A 21,922-nucleotide genomic window follows, 5' to 3' on the forward strand; every position below is an offset into this window, starting at 1 on the left:
CCGCCACCAGATGCTGCTTAATATCTATGTTCCTCTTCGGGGGCGGGGAGATATCTCCTCCCTGTCTGGAGCTGCTGGCTAGCTCCGCCCAGGTTATGCATATGCATAAGGAGTCCTGGAGGAGGGAGACTTGCAGAAGCCAGGGGGCGTGGCTTTTCTATCAGCTGACGCAGAGCCCATAAAGGGAAAGGGAGCGCGAGACCCAGGGAGAAGGGTGCAGTTTCAGAAGAGCAGAGATGGCGGTGGATTTAGCCAAAGTGGGAGCCAACACGCTGAAGCATGCAGTCAGTGGGGAGGTGAGACCCTTTACATAAGACGGCGGGGCTTGTTTGTTACGATTTTGTAATTCCTCATCTGCATAGCAAACACTGCGATCCGGCAAGTCGCTTGAAATTCTCAGCTACCTGCATGGAAAACGTTGTGGTTTTGTAACTGCCTAGGTATTCCGAGCTCTTGCCTTGCGCTCAGCCAGCCTGTTCGCCCCTCAAGAGTCCTGGGAGAAACGCTGTCGTCGTCTCTCCTGCTGCTGCTTGATCCTTTTTAACGAGAGGTCCCGGGGGCTGAACCCAGAACCTTTGCATGCAAAAGGCATGAGCTCTGCTGCTGAACTCTGGTTTAACCAGCTAACCAACTGAGGTATTCGTCTCCCATTTCTAAGAGGTTGTTGTGCGTTGTCTTTGGGCGTCTTCAGCGTAGAACTGACATGCTCTTTGCTTTAAGGGGGCGGGGAGCAGTGATGGAAGCGGATCAGGGAGAGGGTTTGAAGCTGGTCCACTCTGCAGGGGTGGCTTAATTTGGTTGCTTTCTGATCTTTCCTCCAGAAGAGGAAAGGAGCTGTGCGTTGTATCTGCTGGTTAGCTAGCTGTACTGGAACGACATGACATCTTATATTTTTAGCAAACTAGCATCCTGCCATCCTCATTATTCTGCACTCTGGCAGGTTGAAAACCACTCTGTGTAGTCTGACTCACCAGCAGTCCTAAGGGCCAATTAGTTTTATTCCCATATTTCTGAAACTTCTGTGGTGAGTGGTTGTAGGGCTGAGAGAAGCTTGTCTTGTAATGGGTGAGATCTGAACTCTGGGCTTTGTGAATGATAGTTCCAAAACGACATGTTGCGCTTGGTTAATAATGCAGCCATATCTGTCTTGATTCAGGATTATGCCCTGCTAGTTAAGTGAGGTTTACCTCTACGTGAGTTTGTGTAGGATTCCAGCCTCTTGCCCAGTGGCGCCGGGGGGGCCGGCCGCACCGGGCGCAACATCTGGGGGTTAGGGTTAGGGTGCGCAAATCCACAGGTTAGGGGCGCAAATCCACGGGTTAGGGGGCGCAAATTACTTGCCTTGCCCCGGGTGCTGACAACCCACGCTACGCCACTGCTCTTGCCTGCTCTAGGGGCCATAGAGAAGGAATAGAGACTGAGATAACTTTATCACTTAATTCACAGTATCGCGCTGGTATAAGCTTATGCTATACTGAGTTTGACCCCTGCTGGAAACGTCATTATTTCAGCAAGACCACCCAAACATATGATTTAGCTGCCCATATTTGTTGTGAAAGTTTTACAGATTTTATCTGTATTTTAATTATTATATTTGTGTGTGGTTTTTAAATAGCTTTGCAAATTTTGGCTGTGTTCTGTCCAGTTTTTATGTATACCACATAGAGGGGGTCTAAATATTATAATAATAATTTAATTATTATAATTATTTATTAACCTCTCTAAATCAATGAATCAAAAATCTGTGAGATTAATGCCCATTATTCCCTGTTTTACACTTTCCTCTGTGGTTTCCCATTGTGTCTGTTTCTAGATTGTATCCCCTTGGAGACAGAGACTTGTTTTCTCAAGTGCCATGTAGATGCTGCCACAAATATAAGTGCAATTTTCTTAGGAGTATTGCTTATTTGTCCAAGGATGCATTTGAGGAATATCTGAAATGAGAGTTACCGGTACCTCGATCACTTTTACTATCCTTTCCAAACTTTTTTCTGACTCTTAAAACATATGCATGCAGCATTCCAAGTGCTCTTGTACCCTAGATCTGTACAAAGGCATTATGAATCATAGTATTGTGAAGTTGCAATAGACCCCCAAGGGACATCTAATCCAACCCCCTGCAGTGCAGGAATCTTTTGCCCAAGGTGGGACTCGAACCCACAACCCTGAGATCCAGAGTCTCATGCTCTATTGACTGAGCTATCCCTGGTCTTCCAAGAGAGCTATCTATGATCCCGGCAGTTTTATTTTCAACACTTGTCCGAATGACCCCCATTCCTCTTGAGCCGCAAGTCTTGGAGATGGATATTGGAAGAGGGCTATACTTTTCACACCCTGCTTGGGTGCACAGAGGCCAGATACAGTACCAGGTGGTGTGAAACTACCAAGGTCGGGTTTCTTAAATCATGATTTGCAAAGATGCCCTTTCCTAATAGGGAGAAAGCAGCTGCCTTAATTAGCACCGCTCCTAGTTTCTACTTACATAGAACACATGCTATTTACCTTGTTTGGTACATACTATTTGGAAAAACAAGATATGTAGGGCACAATCATGCAATAAACCAGTGGTGCAGAACATCTGGCTTGTTGGCTTAATTAGACCCACTAGGCCTCTTGAGTTGGTCCACCTGGCTGGTTGTCGTTGTTTAGCCAAGCCATTATGCCTGCCCTATACCTGACATACCTGGGACATGGGTGGCATTGTGGGTTAAACCACAGAGCCTAGGACTTGCCGATCAGAAGGTTGGCAGTTCGAATCCCCACAATGGGGTGAGCTCCCGTTGCTTGGTCCCTGCTCCTGCCAACCTAGCAGTTCGAAAGCATGTCAAAGTGCAAGTAGATAAATAGGTACCGCTCCGGTGTGAAGGTAAACGGCGTTTCTGTGCGCTGCTCTGGTTCACCAGAAGCGGCTTAGTCATGCTGGCCACATGACCCAGAAGCTGTACGCCGGCTCCCTCGGCCAATAAAGCGAGATGAGCACCACAACCCCAGAATCAGTCATGACTGGACCTAATGGTCAGGGGTCCCTTTATCTTTATACCTGACATGCCAGCTGCAGAGCTGATGATTGGGCTCAACTGAAAGGGACGTGCAGGAACCATCTATCAGCTGATTGGCACCTGGGCAAAGCCCTGCATGTGCCAAGACCTGTGCATTCCTCAGCCTGGCCTTCCTTGGTCACCACTAAATAAAACATTGCCTGTGAAATCCATCTGGGGACACTCCTGCCTGTTACGTCAGAGTTTTGTAGGACTAGTCTTGTGAGTTGTGCTTTGACCATCTGCCAGGCTGTTGCTTGAGCTGCCGTTGTCAGGATTTCACAGTTCGTCAACACCGCATCCCAGCAGTTACCTTCCCACTCTTTCAGTCTAAAGTTTGGACTCCCTTTCAAAACGACGATTCTGCAGAGCAGGACTGGGGGGTCTCTTTGGCTCTGCAAGCCTGATTCTGCTCTGTCCTGACCACTGTGGGCCACTGTTGGCAGGCTGGAGGGAGAACCCACATGTCACCCAACTGATGTTGTGAGGACCCCAGGCGATGATGGACAGGTGGTTTGTCCTGCCCACCTGTCAAAGTCCTTGTTGGACCCCTGTCCATGCTGTGACACTACCTATGTCACAGGTGATATCAAAGTGGGGAACCCTTTTCCCTTCCAAATGTCGGACTACATTTGCCTTGACCATTAGCCATGCTTGCTGGGGCTGATGGGAGCTGTAGTCCAACAATATTTGGAGAGCCAAAGCTTCTGCATATAAACCTTGGTTTAAGCGGCAGCTTCCACATGAAGCCTTTGGTTTTTTCCTCCTTAATTGTGAGGCTGAGGCTCAACAGCTTAGTATATGCTTTGGGTGCAGAAGGTACCAGGTTCAGTCCCTGGAATCTCCAGGGAAATACTCCCGTCCATGCTGATCTGCTGTCTTGTCAGTGAGTAGACAACATGGAGCAAGAGAGACAAAGTCCATCCCTGCACAAGGCAGCTTCCTATGCACCTTCAGGCCAAGGGTTCAAGGGAAAGAATATCTGCTTTGCATGTATGGTTCAGTGCCGGGCAGCTCCAGGTAGGGCTGGGATAGACTGAAGCTCTGAGGAGCCACTGCTAGTCAATGTAGGGCAATCATGATGCTCTTCAGATGTTACTGGGCTCCAACTCTCATCATCCTCAGCAAGAATGGCCAATGGCCAGGATGATGAGAGTTGTAGTCCAGAAACAACTAGAGAGCCAGTGTGATGGGATTTGTAGTCCAGAAACTTCTGGAGGGAGCCAGAACCAACAATTCTGTGTTAGATGGACTTGGTGGAAGACGTCTTCCTACATTTCTCAGGTGTCTGAGAAATCTGGCTCAGCAAAAAATAAGGATCAAGCCCCCGTTATGCCCACTTTATTATCCAAGAGCTCTCTCGCTGGGTATTCAAGCCTCATCATGTTCCACAAGTGCGGACAGCCACTTTTATGATCTTGTCTGGTTTTTCCAGGTGGTGGAGCTGAGGAGCATTTGGAGGGACTGTCCTTGTGTGGTGCTGTTCTTGCGCCGCCTCGGGTGTCAGGTGTGCCGCTGGATTGCCAAGGAAACCAGCAAGCTGAGAGAGGTGCTGGAGAGTAACGGTGTCCGCTTAATAGGTGTTGCGCCAGAAAGCCTAGGCCTGCAGGAGTTCCTGGAGGGAAATTACTTTGCGGGAGGTAGGTCTTGGATCGTAGGAGCCCCATGAAGGAAGAGGGAGAGAGACCTTTTCTGGAGTGCTTAAGGCAGGCATGGCCAAACTTGGCCCTCCAGCTGTTTTAGGACTACAGTTCCCATCATCCCTGACCACTGATCCTGTTAGCTAGGGATGATGGGAGTTGTAGTCCCAAAACAGCTGGCGGGCCGATATCCTACGATAATAATAATAATAATAATAATAATTTATTATTTGTACCCCGCCCATCTGTCTGGGTTTCCCCAGCCACTCTGGGCGGCTTCCATAGAAACCAGAAAACACTACAATATCATACATTAAAAACTTCCCTGAACAGGGCTGCCTTAAGATGTCTTCTGAATGTTTATCGTTTTGACATCTGTGATTGATATCAATCATAAGATATCAGTCAAATCAAAAATTAAAAAAGGAATGGAAATGTTTCAAAGATTATATGTTAAAATAATGTTCCAAGAAAGATATGCTAATATGCCTAGAATAAAAATGTAAATTATATCTATGAACTGGAAAAGAGAAGAGATAAAAGATAAAAGAGATACAAAGATTGATACATTTGGAGAATGCAAAGTGGAAATAGAGATTCAAAGAAGTAGAATTGTGGCGGAGGGAAGCTGCGGGTGGGGGGAGTATTATATGATAAGTATGTAATATTTGCTTTCAATATTTTTGGAGTGTCTTCAATCTATTTTTCTTCCTTTTTGGTTGTTGTTTTTCTGTACTACTTATTTAAACAAAATAAATAAAATTTTAAAAAAAGTTGGTGGGCCAAGTTTGGCGATGCCTGACTTAAGGGAACCTGCTGTTTAACAGCCGAGCACACGGTCTCTCCTTTGTTTTGAGATGTGTTGAAGCAGACGTTGGAAGCACAGCCAATCAAGAATGCCACAGGCAAAGGTTGGCTGGCTAGCCAATTGGGGATGTTGTCAGCAGAGGTTGTCTGGCTAGCCAGTCAGGGATGCTGTGGCAGCAGATATCTTTTCCAGCTCGATTATACATGACTCTACTGACATGCCACTCATAAAGGGAAGGCTTGGCTTACAACCCACCAAGCTAACTGCTGGTTGTCCCTGCCCACCTCGGCTCAAAGCAAGAATGCAGAAGTTTGACTGCCCAGCCAATCATCCTCTGTACCTGGCATGTGAGCAGTATCTGACTTGCTAGACCTGTGTCAGAAGGTTGTTGGAAACCGCCACCCCACATTAATTGTATGGAACAGTTTTGTTTGTTTTAGTCTTAACGTATGTGTAAGAATGGTGCCCTTCAGATCTTGTTTGAACTCCAGCTCCCATCAGGCTCTGTGAACTGGGGATGGTGGGAGTGGGAGTCCAACAATATCTGGGAAGGTCACAGGTTTCCCATCTTGGGTGGAATTGTGTTGGCTTTGTATTTCTTGAAAGGTGGATGCCTTCGTGATTCTCTCCTGTCTTTTGAGACAAAGAAGCCTAGGTTATAAATTGAGCCTGATAAATTCAGTGGTTTGCATCCAGCTAAGCTCAACTCCGAGTAGGCCCCTTGAAATTAATAGACGTAAGTTGTTTATTTTTATTTAGAGTGTTTATGCCTCGTTCTTCAGCTGAAAAAGACTGCCAGGGAGGCTTACATACTGCCAGTAAAACAAAATAGCCCTTGCCCACAGGCTTGGAATCTGAAAAAAATGACAGAAAAGGAAAAAGGGACAGGGAGGGAAGAGGAAACCAAACAAACCCAGATACCAGTTCTTAAATAGTAGCTCTTGTCATGAGCGGCCGACACAGAAACAGTTCAGGGGATAGGAGATGACTGATGGAACTGGACTTTCAGGAAATCAGATAGAATGGACCTGTTTATTATCTCTTCCCCACTGAGGCAGCCTGGCAGCAGTTAGTCATCATTAATTCCCATGGGTCTACTCTGAGTAGGAGTAACAACGGATGCTCCTCCAGGCTTTTAGATGGCAGGAAATGTTAGTCTTTGCATTGAGTAACTTCTGGTTTTCTTTCAGAACTCTATCTGGATGAAACCAAACAGTGCTACCAAGATCTTGGATTCAAAAGGTTTGTTGCATTTTTAGCATGTGTGTTTGTGGACTTGGAAAGTCCCATTGAGCATTATTGTTCTTATTAGTTATCCACCGTAAGGTTCCAGGGCAGGTTACAACATTAAAACACAACATTGAAAACGGTTTGAAACATCTTACAACCACTAAAATAAGGTGGGTCATAAGAATTGAGCGTTTGTCTCCCTATTAAGCTTTGGATCATGGCCACAGTGCCATAGAATTGTAGACTTCGAAGGGACCCTGAGGATCATCTAGGCCAACCCGCTGTAATGCAGGAATATGCAGCTGTCCCACACAGGGATTGAAGCTGTGACCTTGGCGAGAGATTCTGCACAGTTTAACCTAGGCAAAGGTCTGTGGCTCTTCCCCTTGCCCCTAAGATAACTCAGGCCATTTTCCTGAAATATGAGCTTTGGGGTTTTAAAAATGTGTCTGGCTCTTTTCTTCTTGATGACGTAAGGCAGCTTTTTTCAGAATGAGGGCCACAATTCCTTCTGGGCAACCTTCCAGGGACCGTGCAGCAGTGGTGGGAGGGGCCAGAGGCCAAAGTGGGTGGAGCTACTAATACAAAGCTTGCCTTTGCACAGTAGGCTAGTCTCTATGCAGACTTACACTGCATACTTGGCCCTGCACCCACGCAAAAATATTCTGCACTTTTCTCTTTCTTTTTTTTATGTGGCGGCTACTTCCCTTCTCCCCATAAACATATTGAAATTGAAATACTTTATTGTCACTTGTACAACTTGTATACAGTGAGATTACACGAGCACCCTCCACTCAGCTCTCTTAGTCTTAATTCCCCTCGTTTACTGACGTACACCCACCAAACCCAAAAGTCAGTTGCCCTGTTGTTATCTTTTCATTCAGCAGCCTAACAGCCCACAGATAGAAGCTGTTCTTTACCCTGTTGGTGCGACTAATCATGCTTCTATATCTTCTGCCTGAGGGCAGGAGATCAAGAAAGTGCTGGCCAGGGTATGAATCATCCTTGAGAATTTTCCTCACTCTTCTGAGGCACCATTCTTCTGCTATTTCATCCAGCAGATTCAAGGGACAGCCCATAATATCTTGTGCTGTATTCACCACCCTCTGTAGGCTCTTTCTATCAGTTGATGTCAAACCAGTGTACCACAACGTGATGCAGTATGAAAGGACACTTTCTATTGTTGACTGGTAGAAGGAGATCATCAAATGTTGATTGACATCATTCTTCTGCAATATTCTGAGGAGATGGAGTCTCTGTTGGGCTTTCTTAACCACCTGGGTTGTATTTATTTTCCAACTAAGGTCTTCACTGAGATGAACTCCTAGGAATTTAAAGGAAGAGACTCTTTCCACACAGCCCTTCCCGATGTACAGCGGGGCTAGTTCTCCTCTCTTCCTCAAAGAATATTGAAATAATGCTAGGTCCAGAGCATTGTGGAGGTTGCAAAATAATAGCCATGCTCTCAACACAGTTTCTGCACTTGCAACAGCACCAGAAAATAAAATTGTTCTTGCCACTTCTAATGGTGAGCCCCACCCTGAGAAACCTAGATATCATCTCCTCCTCCTGGAGACATTTGGCAAAATGCCACCCCTTCTCAATTTCTCTAGCCGCTGAATCAGGTAGAGAATTTCAGGATGCCATTTGCACAAACCTCCATACCAGTCTTAAGAACACAGGAAGTGACCTTAGACAGAGTCAGACCATCGGTCCATCTAGCTCACAACTGTCTATGCCAGCCTTTCTCAACCTGTGGGTCCCCAGATGTTGTTGAACTACAACTCCCATCACCCCTAGCTAGCAAGGCCAGAGGTTAGGGATGATAGGATTTGTAGTCCAACAACATCTGGGGACCCATAGGTTGAGAACTGCTGGTCTATGCTAGTGTTTCTCAAAGTTGGGTCTCTAGCTGTTGCCGGACTACAACTCCCATCATCCCTGACCACTGGTCCTGCTAGCTAGGGATGATGGGTGTTGTAGTCCAACAACAGCTGGAGACCCAAGCTTGAGAAACACTGGTCTACACTGACTGGCAGTGTAGGACATTCCCAGTGTAGGACATTCCCAGCCCTATCTAGAGATTCTTAGGATCGAACCTGGGACCTTCTGCAACCACTCTTGAAAATAATGTTCCCGCTGTGTCCCTAATGTTTTGACTCTAACTTGCCTTCCTCCTTTTAGGTACAATGCCTTAAGTATAGTCCCTGCAGCTCTGGGGAAGCCTGTCCGACAGGTCATCACAAAGGTCAGTTGGTGAAAACTGTTGCCAGCAGAGGAACAGTTTGACATCCCTGGGGGTTGTTAGTTACAATGGATGATGCCCTGCATGAAATTGAAGGACCGTGGTCCACCTAACCTGTGCTGTTTGCACTAGCTGTGGTGAATTTGTGGTCCCCTCCAAACAGCTCTCAAGGAGGATACAAAGCAGGATGGGTGAATGGTGTAGCTTGAGAGAGCTCCAGGGGCCTGATGGAAAGGCCAGGAGGGCCAGATTTGATTCCTGGGCTTGAGGCTTGGCTTGTTCAAAGCCTTATTGGCAATTCCCAAACCACCAAGTCCAAGTGTGCTTGTCACTTTTCTGATTTGCTGTGCTGGCAAAAAGTATGTTTAAAGATTTCGGAGTGGGGAACAAGCAGCTCCTATTTCCATTGTGAGCCCACTCAAACATTGCATTTAAACGGTCTCCAAAAGCACTGGAAAATGTTCCAGCTGATACTTCCCCAGCATTTGGCCTCACCGTTGAGCTAGGGACCCTCCAGAAATCAGAAGGTTTGTCCTTAGACTTGGCCTCCAGTGGGATTTGGAGGATGCTGCATAACTTCTGAAAGAGCCTCTTTAACGGATGGGGATTGGGGCCTGGGCTTTTATCTTCTCTTCCTCCCCACCCCGCTGCAGGCAAACGCTGCCGGTATTCAAGGCAACTTTTCTGGAGATCTTCTGCAGAGTGGTGGGACACTGATAGTTGGCCGAGGTAAGGGGGCAACCTTCCACTGTCCTGGCTCAATTTCTGTTAATGGGGATTGGTTTTTTGCACATTGCAAAGACAACATAAATGGCTTAGAAAATATATAACATTAGCTTGTTTTGGGGGAAGGATGTAGCTCAGTGGTAGAGCATCTGATTTGCATGCAAAAGGTTTCAGGTTCAATCTTCAGTGCCTGCAGGTAGGGCTGGGAGAATAATTTTGTGTGAAACTCTGGAGAGCTGCTGCTAGGGAAAAATTGTGGAGAGTAGATATGAAATATAACAACAACAACAACAACAACTTATACCCCGCCCATCTGGCTGGGTTTCCCCAGCCACTGTGGGCAGCTTCCAACAGGAGATTAAAAATGCATTAAAACATCAGTCATTAAAAAACTTCAGATATCTTCTAAACGTCAGATAGTTGTTTATCTGATGGGAGGGATTCCACAGGGTGGAATCCACTACTGAGAAGGCCCTTGGCCTGGTTCCCTGTAGCTTCACTTCTCGCAGTGAGGGAACCACCAGAAGGCCCTCGGCGCTGGACCTCAGTGTCCGGGTAGAATGAGGGGGGTGGAGACGCTTCTTCAGGTATACTGGACTGAGGCCGTTTAGGGCTTTAAAGGTCAGCACCAACACTTTGAATAGTGCTCAGAAACATATTGGGAGCCAATGTAAGTCTTTCAAGACCCGTGTTATGTGGTCTCGGCAGCTGCTCCCAGTCACCAGTTTAGCCTGTTACATGTTAAAGGAAAACTATTGGAAAATGATATACAGATGGTATTTAACAACTAATAAACTGGCCAAGATGTACAAGACACTATCAAAGTAAATGTTGGAAATGCAGAAGTCTGAAGGGCCGTCTTTTCATATGTGGTGGACTTGTAAAAAAAGCAACAGGCTTTTGGGAAGTGATACATAATGAATTGAAAAAGATGGTTAAAATAGTCACCCCCCCCCCAAAAAAAAGCCTGAAGCATTTCTTTTGGGAATAATGGGGTAGGCCTCAAAAAAGTTGGTCAAAAGTTGTTTATGTATGCTGCTGCCGCAGCCAGAATTCCATATGCACAGAAATGAAAGAAGTTCCAATTAAAGAGTGGGACTCTAAAACTATTGGACTATATGGAGATGGTAAAATGGATGGCAAAAATAAGAGACCAAAAAAGACGAAATATTTGTGGAAGAGCTGAGACCCTTTTCGGACGATCTGAGAAAATATTATAGTCAAACACAATTGTAGGCAGGACTGGAAATATAAGCAAAGGAATGAGAATGATAAAGGAATGTGATGTAATACTTATAGAAATAAGTATTACATTTGAGGCAGTAGATAAAGGATTTGAACAGAAACATCATGGAAATAAGGATGGGAGGTCAAAATGTGAAGGGAATATTGTATTGAAACTGATTAGAATTTTTTTAATTGTATGAAAATCGATAAAAATTTATGTGAAAGCTACTGCTACCCATACTAGACAATTAGCTTCTTTAATAAAATAATAATACAATAATTTATTACTTATACCCCGCCCCCATCTGGCTGGGTTTCCCCAGCCACTCTGGGCAGCTTACAACAAAAGATTAAAATACAATAATCTCTCATATATTAAAAATTTCCCTAAACAGGGCTGCTTTCAGATGTCTTCTAAAAGTCGGATAGTTGTTTATTTCCTTGACATCTGATGGGAGGGCTACTGGCTGGCTGCTGTGTAATAGAAGATGCTACCACAGACAGACCCAGCAGGGTTCTTAATAGATGTCCATTTCTCTCTTCCAGGAGCAAGATGAGGGCAGAAAACATTTCACAGGAACACAGGAATCTGCCTTATTTTTGTATATTTATTTAGAGCGTTTGTACCCCGCTCTTCTGCCAAAAAGGCTCCCAGGGTGGCATACACGAAATCAAAACAAGACACTTCCTCAAACAAACAAACAACACACAAGGGAAAAGGAACAAGGAGGGAAGAGAAAAACAAAACTCAAAACACACCAGTTTCTAGACAGTTGTTCCTCTATTGAACAGTTGGCATAGTTCAGGGGCAGGAGGTGCCTGATGGAGGTGGTTCAAATGCAACAACCCTTTTGCTTCCTATCTCTCCTGCTGAGGAAGCCTGGTGCCTCCAGAAGACATTTAAAGGGAGGGGAGACCTGATGATCCATCCAGCCTTGCATTGCCTACAGCCAGGCTTCCTCAAACTCGGCCCTTCAGATGTTTTTGGCCTACAACTCCCATGATCCCTTGCTAGCAGGACCAGTGGTTGGGAATGATGGGAACTGTAGTCTCAAGACATCTGGAGGGCTGAGTTTGAGGAAGCCTGGCCCATACTGACTCGCTCTTCAAAAACAGGACGTTCTCCCAGCCCTACTTGTAGATGCCAGGCATTGAACCTGCGACCTTCTATATGCAAAGCAGGGGCTAAGACTAGCGTTCCACAGCTAGTACCTGTTTACCTCTTCTCTCTCTTTCCCTTCTCATTCCAGGAGGGGAGAATCTGCTTTTGTATTCTGCTCAGGAGTCCCCCGGTGACTACCTTCCCTTGGAGTCTATCGTCACTGCCCTTGGCATCTCTGCAAATGTAGAAGAAGGAGCAAAGCCTCAGGTGAGCAGCTCTCTGTCTTGGAGATCACCCTTGGCTCCTACCTTCCTCCAAGGACTTTGGGGACAGCATATGAAACCAGTAGTCCAGGGGTGGCGCCAGATGAGGCCCTTTGCACCTATTCCTATGCCCTTGGGCACCACCCATTACCAGCCTTGCCACACACTCTCCTTGAGAGTGTACAGTGGTACCTTGGGTTAAGAACTTAATTCATTCTGGAGGTCCATTCTTAACCTGAAACTGTTCTTAACCTGAAGCACCACTTTAGCTAATGGGGCCTCCCACTGCTGCCACACCACTGCTGCACAATTTTTATTCTCATCCTGAAGCAAAGTTCTTAACCTGAGGTACTATTTCTGGGTTAGCAGAGTCTGTAACCTGAAGCTTATGTAACCTGAAGCGTATGTAACCCAAGGTACCACTGTATATGCCTGGCAGAAAGGTTTCTCAAACTATGCTCATGCCTCTGGTCCCTTCCACCATGAGCTTGTTGACCTGGAAAGGTTGCCCACACAGGATTGTGCCCCTTGGACTGGGAAAAGGTAACCCTATGTATCTTGTGGCAGGGAGTTCCATAGTTTAACGACGTGCTGTGTGAAAGAAGTACATCCATTTGTCCTGAACTGGCACTTCATCATACAAATTTACAGGACGGACGCATTTGGATTACTGTGTACAGTTCTGGTTGCCTTACCTCAGAAAGGATACTGTAGATCAGGCTTCCTCAAACTTGGCCCTCCAGATGTTTTGAGACTACAATTCCCCACCATCCCTGACTACTGGCCTGCTAGCTAGGGATCATGGGAGTTGTAGGCCAAAAACATCTGGAGGGCCGAGTTTGAGGAAGCCTGCTGTAGAGCTGGGAAATGTTCAAAAAAGGGCCACCAAGCTGATCAAGGGGATGAGGAAAATGTTGAACAGTATAGGCTTCTTAGGTTAGGGAAAAGGCAAATCTGAGGCAATGTGAACTTGAAATCATCGTACTGTAGAGTTGGAAGGGACCAGAAGAGTCATCTAGTCCAACCCCCTGCAATGCAGGAATATTTTGTCCAATGTGGGACTTGAACCCACAACCCTAAGATTAAGAGTCCTGTGCTCTGTTGACTTGAGCTGCCCAGGAATGTTTTAAAGGTGTTTAAAATGATGCAAGGTGTAGGCAGGGAAGACTTCGCAGTGTGAGAGACTGTGAGAAGAAAGGAAAGCTCCCAGGTGAGAGCTGGGAGGGTCCACCATTTTCTGTGAGAGACAAGGGTTAAGAGCTACCTTTGAGAGAGGGCTCTGCATTTTCTTTTTCTTTCTCTGGTTTTGTTTTTATTTAGATGAGTTTATTTTATTGTATGGCCCTCCCATCAGATGTCAAGGAAATAACTATCTGACTTTTAGAAGACATCTGAAGGCAGCCCTGTTTAGGGAAGTTTTTAATGTGTGATGTTTTATTCTGTTTTTAAGGTTCTGTTGAAAGCTGCCCAGAATGGGTGGGGAAATCCCGCCAGATGTAATAATAATAATTTATTATTTCTACCCCGCCCATCTGGCTGTGTCCCTAGTCACTCTGGGTGGCTCCCAATCGAGTGTTAAAAACAATACAGCATTAAGTATTAAAAACTTTCCTAAACAGGGTTGCCTTCAGATGTCTTTAAAAAATAGAAATAGGATAGCTGCCTATTTCCTTGAAATCTGATGGGAGGGTGTTCCACAGGGCGGGCGCCACTACCGAGAAAGCCCTCTGTCCGATTCCCTGTAACCTCACTTCTCACAGTGAGATAACCGCCCGAAGGCCCTCATCGATGGATCTCAGTCTCCAGGCAGAACGATGGGGGTGGAGACACTCCTTCAGTTATACAGGACCAAGGTCGTTTAGGGCTTTAAAGGTCAGCACCAACACTTTGAATTGTGCTCAGAAACGTACTGGGAGCCAATGCAGATCTCTCAGAACCGGTGTTATATGGTCCCGGTGGCCACTCCCAGTCACCAGTCTAGCTGTCGCATTGTGGATGAATTGCAGTTTCCGGGTCACCTTCAAAGGTAGCCCCACATAGAGCGCATTGCAGTAGTCCAAGCAGGAGATAACTAGAGCATGAACATTATTATTATTACTACTACTACTACTACTACTACTACTACTACTACTACTATATCATGAAAAAGCTTTAATAAAACCTTAATGGAAAAAATAATAAATAAAATGATGCATTGTGTAGAGTAAGTGCAAAACAGTTTCCCCCCTCCCTCTCTCATAACACTAGAACTTATGGACATTCAATGAAGTTGGAAGGTTCAGACAAAAGAAAATACTTCTTCACACAGTGCCTGGTTAAACTATGGAACTCACTCCCACAAGGTGTAGTGATGATTGCTGACTTGGACAGCTTTAAGAAGGGGACAAATCGTTGGAGAATGAGGCCACTAGCCACAATGACTACATGCTATCTCCTCTGTCAGAGGCAGTAAAGCTCTTAATACCACTTACTATGAAGCACAGAAGAGGAGAGTGCTGTTATCCTTGGGTTCTCCTGGCAGGCTTCCCTTCCCACTGGATGCTGGACTGGATGAGCCATTGGCCTTATCCAGCTGCAAGGTTCTTACATTCGTACCCCATCCCTACTGCAGACAGTCCTGAGCTATGTAGGCCCCATGGTCCCAACTTGGTATAAGCCTAAAGCAACTTCCTATAGTAAAGGTAAAGGGACCCCTGACCATTAGGTCCAGTCGTGACCGACTCTGGGGTTGCGGCGCTCATCTCGCTTTACTGGCCGAGGGAGCCAGCGGACAGCTTCTGGCTCATGTGGCCAGCATGACTAAGCCGCTTCTGGCGAACCAGAGCAGCACACAGAAACACCGTTTACCTTCCCGCTGGAGTGGTGCCTATTTATCTACTTGCACTTTGATGTGCTTTCGAACTGCTGGGTTGGCAGGAGCATGGACCGAGCAACGGGAGCTCACCCCGTCACGGGGATTCGAACTGCCAACCTTCTGATTGGCAAGTCCTAGGCTCTGTTGTTTAACCCACAGCACCACCCGCGTCCCTAAGGCAACTTCCTATACTCTCCTGTAAAAGGAGGGCTTCTTGAATCTGATGACGACTCTAGCAAATGTGCAATTGGAAACTAGGCTCTTCAAGGTGGTGAAACCTTGTGTCGACTTAATGCAGGTCACAGAGCAATTTTTAGCGAAGTTGAGACAGAAAAACAGATGGCGTTTTAAATCTGAAGATGCTAAATATACCAGGCATTGTGCAGGGATGAGGGGGAGGAAGGGGCTGAGTATTTCTTTTGCAATAAACAATAGGACCAAGTCCCTTTCTCTGTTCTGCAGTGCACCAGCGAGGCCTGTAGCAGATGAAGAAGAAAGAGACCAAACTGCTAAGAGCCTCTTGTTCTCCTCCCCGTCTCCCCTTTTCACATTTCAAATGAAGACCAAGCTGTTTGTCATAGTAGAGTGATTATGTTCTGTCCCGTTTTGTAAATCTGCCCGACGAAGAATGAATAAACTTGTTGCCAATTGGTTACCATGCTACTGGGGTTAATCAGCTGCTTTCGGGTGCAGGGAATGTTCTGTGGTGTCCATCTCCTCAACACATGATGTGCACTTGATGTGGAGCTTCCAATTTGACTGTCATTTTTGGGGACAATTGGTGCACTTATGCAACATGGCATCCCACCACTGCTCCTGAGAGATCTTCCTTCCCTAAGGGAACACACATGCAAATCCATTCCTGGTTCTCTCTCTCTCTTCCCACACCTGCCCCCTATTTTCTGTGCATCCGAATTGAGAAAAGAAACATAACATTGGGATATGGAGTCTTTGGTTGTCTCTACCGTATGTTGTTGGACTTGCATTCCCATCAGCCCCAGCCAGAGAATGGGCAGGGATGATGGATGTTGTAGTCTAGCAACATGCAGAGGGTCTACAGCTGCCCCACCCCGGCTTTGATCTCTTGCTCGTATGCTACAAATGGGCCAGCGATCTTGCAAGGGGTTTCCCCTGCGGAGGTTTGAAGGAGAAGTTGGCCAGTCTCGTCAGACGTTGCAATCTTCTCTGCAGACTGCAAATTAGAATGTGTGGAGTGCTTCTATGGGAGAGGGCCACAGCTCAGTGGTAGAGGATCTGCTTTGTGTGCAGAAAGGTCCTAGGTTCAATCTGCACCATCTTGAGGTAGGGCTGGGAATGTCCCAAACCCTGGAGAGCTGCTGGCCATCAGTAGGGATAGTGCTGAGCTTGATGGACCCAATGGTCTGACACAGGATAAGGCAGCTTCCTCTGTAAGTACAAGCTACAGGTGGAAGAAGAATACAGTGAGTGTTGGGAAATACGCCTCCTTGTGCTCACTAAGGCTGTGTATGCTTCAGATGGGTATGTTTCACCTGGAGAAGAAGAGATGTGATATAATGACCATCTACAAGTATTTGAAGGGTTGCCATGTGGAAGATGGAACAAGCTTGTTTTCTCCTGCTCCAGAGGATGGGATACAAAACAATGGATTCAAGTTACAAGGAAGGAGATCCCTACTAAACATTAGGAAGAACTTTCTGATGGTAAGAGCTCTTAGACAGTGGAATGGGCTGCCTTGGAAAGTGGTGGATGACTCTTCTTCACTGTAGGTTTTAAAAACCAAGTTGGGTGTCCACCTATATTACAGGGCTTTGGACTAGGGGCCCTTCCAACTCAAGTATTCTATGGTTACAACTGGCTTTATGAAAATGGGGTGTTCAAGCATTCATTCCTTGGGCATTTGTTTGGGTTGGTGGCTGCATGCAGCAAGGCTATAGCAGCAAGTGCTAGAGGACTTACTCTGCCAGGTTCAATCCCTAGCATCTCTAGGTAGGGCTGGGAAAGACCACCTTGTCTCATCTGTAACGTCGGAGTGCTATAGCAAGTTGGTGCAGACGATGCTCTAGAACAGGCATAGGCAAACTCCAGCCCTCCAGATGTTTGGGACTACAATTCCCATCATCCCTGACCACTGGTCCTGTTAGCTAGGGATGATGGGAGTTGTAGTCCTAAACATCTGGAGGGCCGGAGTTTGCCTATGCCTGCTCTAGAAAGATATGGAGTGTTGCATTTGTGCTGCTGGGCCTGCTATCTTACCCAGCCCTCTGGACCACATGGAGTTTCTGTACAGTAATACCTCTGTGAACATCTACCCCGTCGAGCGTCCATTTCGGCGAATGTCCGCGGCAAACCTGGAAGTACCGGAACAGGTTACTTCCAGGTTTACCACTCGCGCAGAAGCACTAAATCGTGCTTTGCGCATGCACAGAAGCGCAAACCACTCTGTGAGCATGCGCGGAGTAGCGCTTTGTCAAGTGTCCATTTCATTGAGCGTCTGGGGCTCTGGAACAGATCCTGGACTCAAAACACTGTATTCCACTAAGCCAGTGGAAAGCATTTAAAAGAAAAGATGTGTCAGGGAACCAATGGATTTTAGCATCACTTTACAGCAAAAGCTGACAGGCTGAAGAGACAGTTCACCATATGAAAGCCAAGACACGTTGCTACCTTTCACAAGAGCTCATCACAATGCAAGCTGCGGAGAATTTCATGGCAGCGTACCGAGCCATTCGATCTATTGTTGGGTAGAGGGTATGGACATTCCCTAGCACACACCCCCCTGCTGCTGTGCAGTCCCTCCAGCTGTTTTGGTTGGACTTGCATGGGTAGCACACCCTAACCCCCACCACCCCTCCTGGCTGGGGGGGGGGAAAAGGCATGTAGAATTGCCAGGAGGCTTGTTGTGCAAGCAGTCCCCCTATCGGCAAACTCCGTTGCTGAGTACCAGCAGGATTGCAGCTCAAAATGGGGTCACTGAGAATGGAAAATCATCAGAGGTGTTGACGGAAGTCAAAAATATTGTATAAGATGTGAAGATATGTTGTATGACTGTTGGAACTGATGTTAAAAAAATAATAAAAATGTATATAAAAAAACAAAAAAAACCCAAAATGGGGCCACTGAGGAGGAGGTCTTGGCATGCTTGAAACTCATGGTTTGCAGAAAGAGAGAGAGAGAGAGAGAGAGAGAGAGAGAGAGAGAGAGAGAGAGAGAGAGAATGTATGGGGGAACCTAATGGATGCAACCCTCCCTCACACATGTTGCAAAACAACTCCCAGCCCAATGAGGGCTGAGCAGGTTTGGGGATCATAGAGAGAGGAAAATAGGAAGAAAGGAAAAGAAATTGATAAGGGGGATGGAATGGAGTACCTGAAAGAGGACATGGCTGGCTAGCACCATGAAGTTAATGAGCTGCAGCGCAGTGGTAGAGCATCTGCTTTATAGGCAGATGGTCTCAGGTTTAACAGGCTATCAACAGTGGAAATGACTGCTGCAGAAAATCACAGGATCGTACAATTAGGGTGATCCGTTCCAACCTCCTACAATGCTACGATTATTTTTTACTGGAGGTACTGAAGCAGGGAATCTGTCAGGGATGCTGGAATCGCATTCTGCACAGCAGATTCTGTGTTGAGTAAGGAGGTTGGACTTGATGGTCTCAGGGATACATCCCCTTAATTCTATGACTTATATGCATACTTGTCTGATTGAAAGCAAGGCTGTGTGCAAAAAGCAGCATTAATTGGGAATGAAATGAGATTGTGCAGCTAGAAGGGGCTGGTGGATCGATCCCATCCTCAGACAAAGATGAACACAGTAGCAGCATGGGGTGAGGGAGCCTCAATGATACTTTGCCAAACTTCCAAAAGGCATAAGACATATTAAAAGTAATACTCCTTGCTGAAAAATAGAACTGTCTTTTGTTCTGAAGTAGCTAATCTTTTGAACCCTGATGTGTCTTAATAACAGTCAATGTCTTGAGAGAGTCTTTTTTTCTTTCTTTCCTGAAGCAACACAGGTGGCATGTCAAAACACTAGTGCTTAGTCCACTTTGAATCACCGCACTCACAACTGTAGCTTGACCCACCATTGCTGCGATAGTTGCACCGTAAACCGTGGCTGTGATTGAACTGGAGCAGGCAAGGGGAAGAGACAAAATAGACCACCAGGCACGTCATTGGCGAAACCCGAACAAATTCGGACAACGGAGGTCTGACTGTAGAGGCCAAGTCCTTGGGCTACCAGATCCTGCATTTCTCAGCGGGGTGCATGGCGGTGCCCTTTTTGCAGTGAAACACTTCAGAAAAGGCTTCAAAGTTTTGCAAGGAGCCCATCACCCTAGGAGGGAAGAATAGAAGAGGGAAAGAAGCTGAGGGTTGGAAAGGAATGTGTGGGATTAGGTGAGAACCACAGGAGGGCCTTTCCTTTTACAAAATGCATAAAACTTGGAGTGATTGAAAGTGATCTTTCCTTATGGCAGCTTCACCACTAATTGACCTGCCACTTACGGCTTTAATTGCACATGACATTAATTACGTGGCGAGTTTTTCTAAAATTAAAGAGTGGTTGGGGGCGATTGTCATGTACGCCAGAGCAAACATGTGAAGGATCGCAATAGTGACAGAATTCATTCCCCTGCCCCCTTGGTGAAGGTAATAATGCTCCCCTTGGCAAACATTAAAGGTAAAGGGGCCCATGACCATTAGGTCCAGTTGTGGCAGACTCTGGGGTTGCAGTGCTCATCTCACTTTATTGGCCGAGGGAGCCGGCGGACAGCTTCCAGGTCATGTGGCCAGCATGACTAAGCTGCTTCTGGCGAACCAGAGCAGTGCACGGAAACGCCGTTTACCTTCCTGCCAAAGTGGTACCTATTTATCTACTTGCACTTTGATGTGCTTTCGAACTGCTAGGTTGGCAGGAGCAGGTACCGAGCAACGGGAGCTCACCCCATTGCGGGGATTCGAAGCGCCGACCTTCTGATCAGCAAGCCCTAGGCTCTGTTGTTTAACCCACAGCGCCACCTGCGTCCCCTTTGGCAAACATTATCAGGATGCTGATTGCTGCCTGGGGAGGGAGGATTTTCACTAAAACTGCTTCTAGGGAAGGAAGCCTTAAACTCCCCCTCTCCATACACTGTGTGCCTGAGCACAATCACCCCTCACAATGTGTCTGGTCGGCCACATCAGACATTGAAGGCACTCTTTTCTCACTTCCTACGGTCATGGCTTCCCACAAATAATCCTGTGGGCTACAGTTTGCTAAGGGTGCTGAGTTGCTTGGAGATGCCTATTCCCCACCCAAAATTCCCCGGGAAGAGGGATCAATTGCAAAACTATGCTGGGAATTGTAACTCTGTGGCTGCAATCTGACAAGCAATGGATGTAATAAACCTGGCAAAATGACACCTCGCAATAGAAAATAAACAAGAGTTTTGGCAACCATTCTTGCTTTTTTGGCTGAGTGTGCTCGGCTCCAGAGGAATGACACTGGTGCAGCTGCTACGCTGCTACGGAATGCTTATGAACATTCCAATTGTTCATTTCCCCCGCTGAGAATCCTGGTGAAGCAGGGAAAGAGAGAGCTGTTGGTGAGAACGGGTGCAGAGAAATGGAAAGCTGGCCGTATTGCAAAGGTAGTGAACTGGTCCACTGGATCAGCGGCATTCTGTGAGTGAGCAGAAGGTAGGAGAAGGCTTCATGGGGGCTTTACCTGTATTTCAGTGGACTGTGGACATCAGTCTTAATAGACTGGCTGGCGTATTCTGGCCTGTAGGAACCGCACCATACCTGCGAGATGGAGAATGAATTTGATTGTAACTGAGTCTAGAAAGCCTCGGAATACCCAGATAAAACCATTCAAAATCCCAAAGCTTGAGACAGCGGAACAATGAATATTACAACCCATGGTTTGGGTGCAACTACAGCTCTGGGACTGCAAAGCAGCAGGATAATTGATGCAAATAGACATGAGGTGAGCACAGTAGCTTCAAATGCCACAAATTTTTTGGAAGGCATATTTGCTGTGGATTTCGCTCCCACCCCTCGCAGCATATTTAGAGGGATTCCTCGCAGGAAGAAGAGGCCAGGCACACCAACCTCAGGGTATTAAATCTCATTCACTTTTTGAGCTTCTGACCAATACCTCTCCCACATTAAGGGAGCTGATGTAGTTCAGAAGAAGAAAGCGTACAAGCCAGACAAATGCGTAACATTACATTAAATAAGTCCTCTTCCCTGCTTCCAAATAAATATTCTCCTTTCCCATGACCAAAAACACCTGTGCGAAGTTGAGGAAGAAGAGCTGGTTGTGGGTTAGATCAAGCCCAGGCAATCTTGGTTCCTGTCCTTCTTTTGCCACCCATTTCAAATAGGCCTGTAATAATAATAATAATAATAATAACAACACCTAAATGAGTAGCTTGAAAAACACAATATTCTCCACCATTCCACTTGTTACATTTATATCCCACTATTACTCCAAGGGTTAAAGCTATGGTTTCCCCAGTAGTGATGTATGGAAGTGAGAGCTGGACCATAAAGAAGGCTGATCGCCGAAGAATTGATGCTTTTGAATTATGGTGCTGGAGGAGACTCTTGAGAGTCCCATGGACTGCAAGAAGATCAAACCTATCCATTCTGAATGAAATCGGCCCTGAGTGCTCACTGGAAGGACAAATCGTGAAGCTGAGGCTCCAATACTTTGGCCACCTCATGAGAAGAGAAGACTCCCTGGAAAAGACCCTGATGTTGGGAAAGATGGAGGGCACAAGGAGAAGGGGGCGGCAGAGGATTAGATGGTTGGACAGTGTTC

General features: G+C 46.4%; 2 protein-coding genes and 1 long non-coding RNA gene across 6 annotated transcripts in view; 2 read left to right on the forward strand and 1 right to left on the reverse strand.

The window, feature by feature from the left end:
* Nucleotides 1–20,511, forward strand: part of LOC309377062 — a 50,318-nt gene extending 29,807 nt beyond the window's left edge. The window contains exon 2 of the long non-coding RNA XR_014171419.1: nucleotides 20,045–20,511. This is a non-coding gene — a long non-coding RNA (uncharacterized lncRNA). The remainder of the gene's footprint in view (nucleotides 1–20,044) is intronic.
* Nucleotides 145–15,793, forward strand: PRXL2B (peroxiredoxin like 2B). The gene is made up of 7 exons (XM_081923906.1): nucleotides 145–296; nucleotides 4,474–4,678; nucleotides 6,677–6,728; nucleotides 8,901–8,964; nucleotides 9,615–9,690; nucleotides 12,165–12,283; nucleotides 15,596–15,793. Exons 1-7 carry the CDS (start codon nucleotides 237–239, stop codon nucleotides 15,620–15,622), a joined length of 603 nt encoding a protein of 200 aa, XP_081780032.1. The 5' UTR covers nucleotides 145–236; the 3' UTR covers nucleotides 15,623–15,793.
* Nucleotides 18,336–21,922, reverse strand: part of MMEL1 (membrane metalloendopeptidase like 1) — a 50,860-nt gene continuing 47,273 nt past the window's right edge. For all 4 annotated transcript variants that reach the window (XM_081923578.1, XM_081923579.1, XM_081923577.1 and 1 more), the window contains exons 21-23: nucleotides 21,389–21,484; nucleotides 20,822–20,898; nucleotides 18,336–19,450 (exon numbers count right to left, since the gene is read on the reverse strand). In XM_081923578.1, the coding sequence (XP_081779704.1) occupies nucleotides 19,351–19,450; nucleotides 20,822–20,898; nucleotides 21,389–21,484 (273 nt within the window). In that variant the 3' untranslated portion in view covers nucleotides 18,336–19,350. The remainder of the gene's footprint in view (nucleotides 19,451–20,821; nucleotides 20,899–21,388; nucleotides 21,485–21,922) is intronic.

Source organism: Podarcis melisellensis (assembly GCF_964234715.1).
Source record: "Podarcis melisellensis genome assembly, chromosome: 8".
Taxonomy (NCBI): domain Eukaryota; kingdom Metazoa; phylum Chordata; class Lepidosauria; order Squamata; family Lacertidae; genus Podarcis; species Podarcis melisellensis.

What these genes read in the sequence shown, in the direction of transcription:
- PRXL2B (XM_081923906.1), top strand. Translation starts at nt 237, where the DNA reads ATGGCGGTGGATTTAGCCAAAGTGGGAGCCAACACGCTGAAGCATGCA. An exon ending in GGGAAATTACTTTGCGGGAG is followed by an intron (nt 4,679 to 6,676) that starts GTAGGTCTTGGA and finishes GTTTTCTTTCAG; the next exon opens with AACTCTATCTGGATGAAACC. An exon ending in CAAGATCTTGGATTCAAAAG is followed by an intron (nt 6,729 to 8,900) that starts GTTTGTTGCATT and finishes TCCTCCTTTTAG; the next exon opens with GTACAATGCCTTAAGTATAG.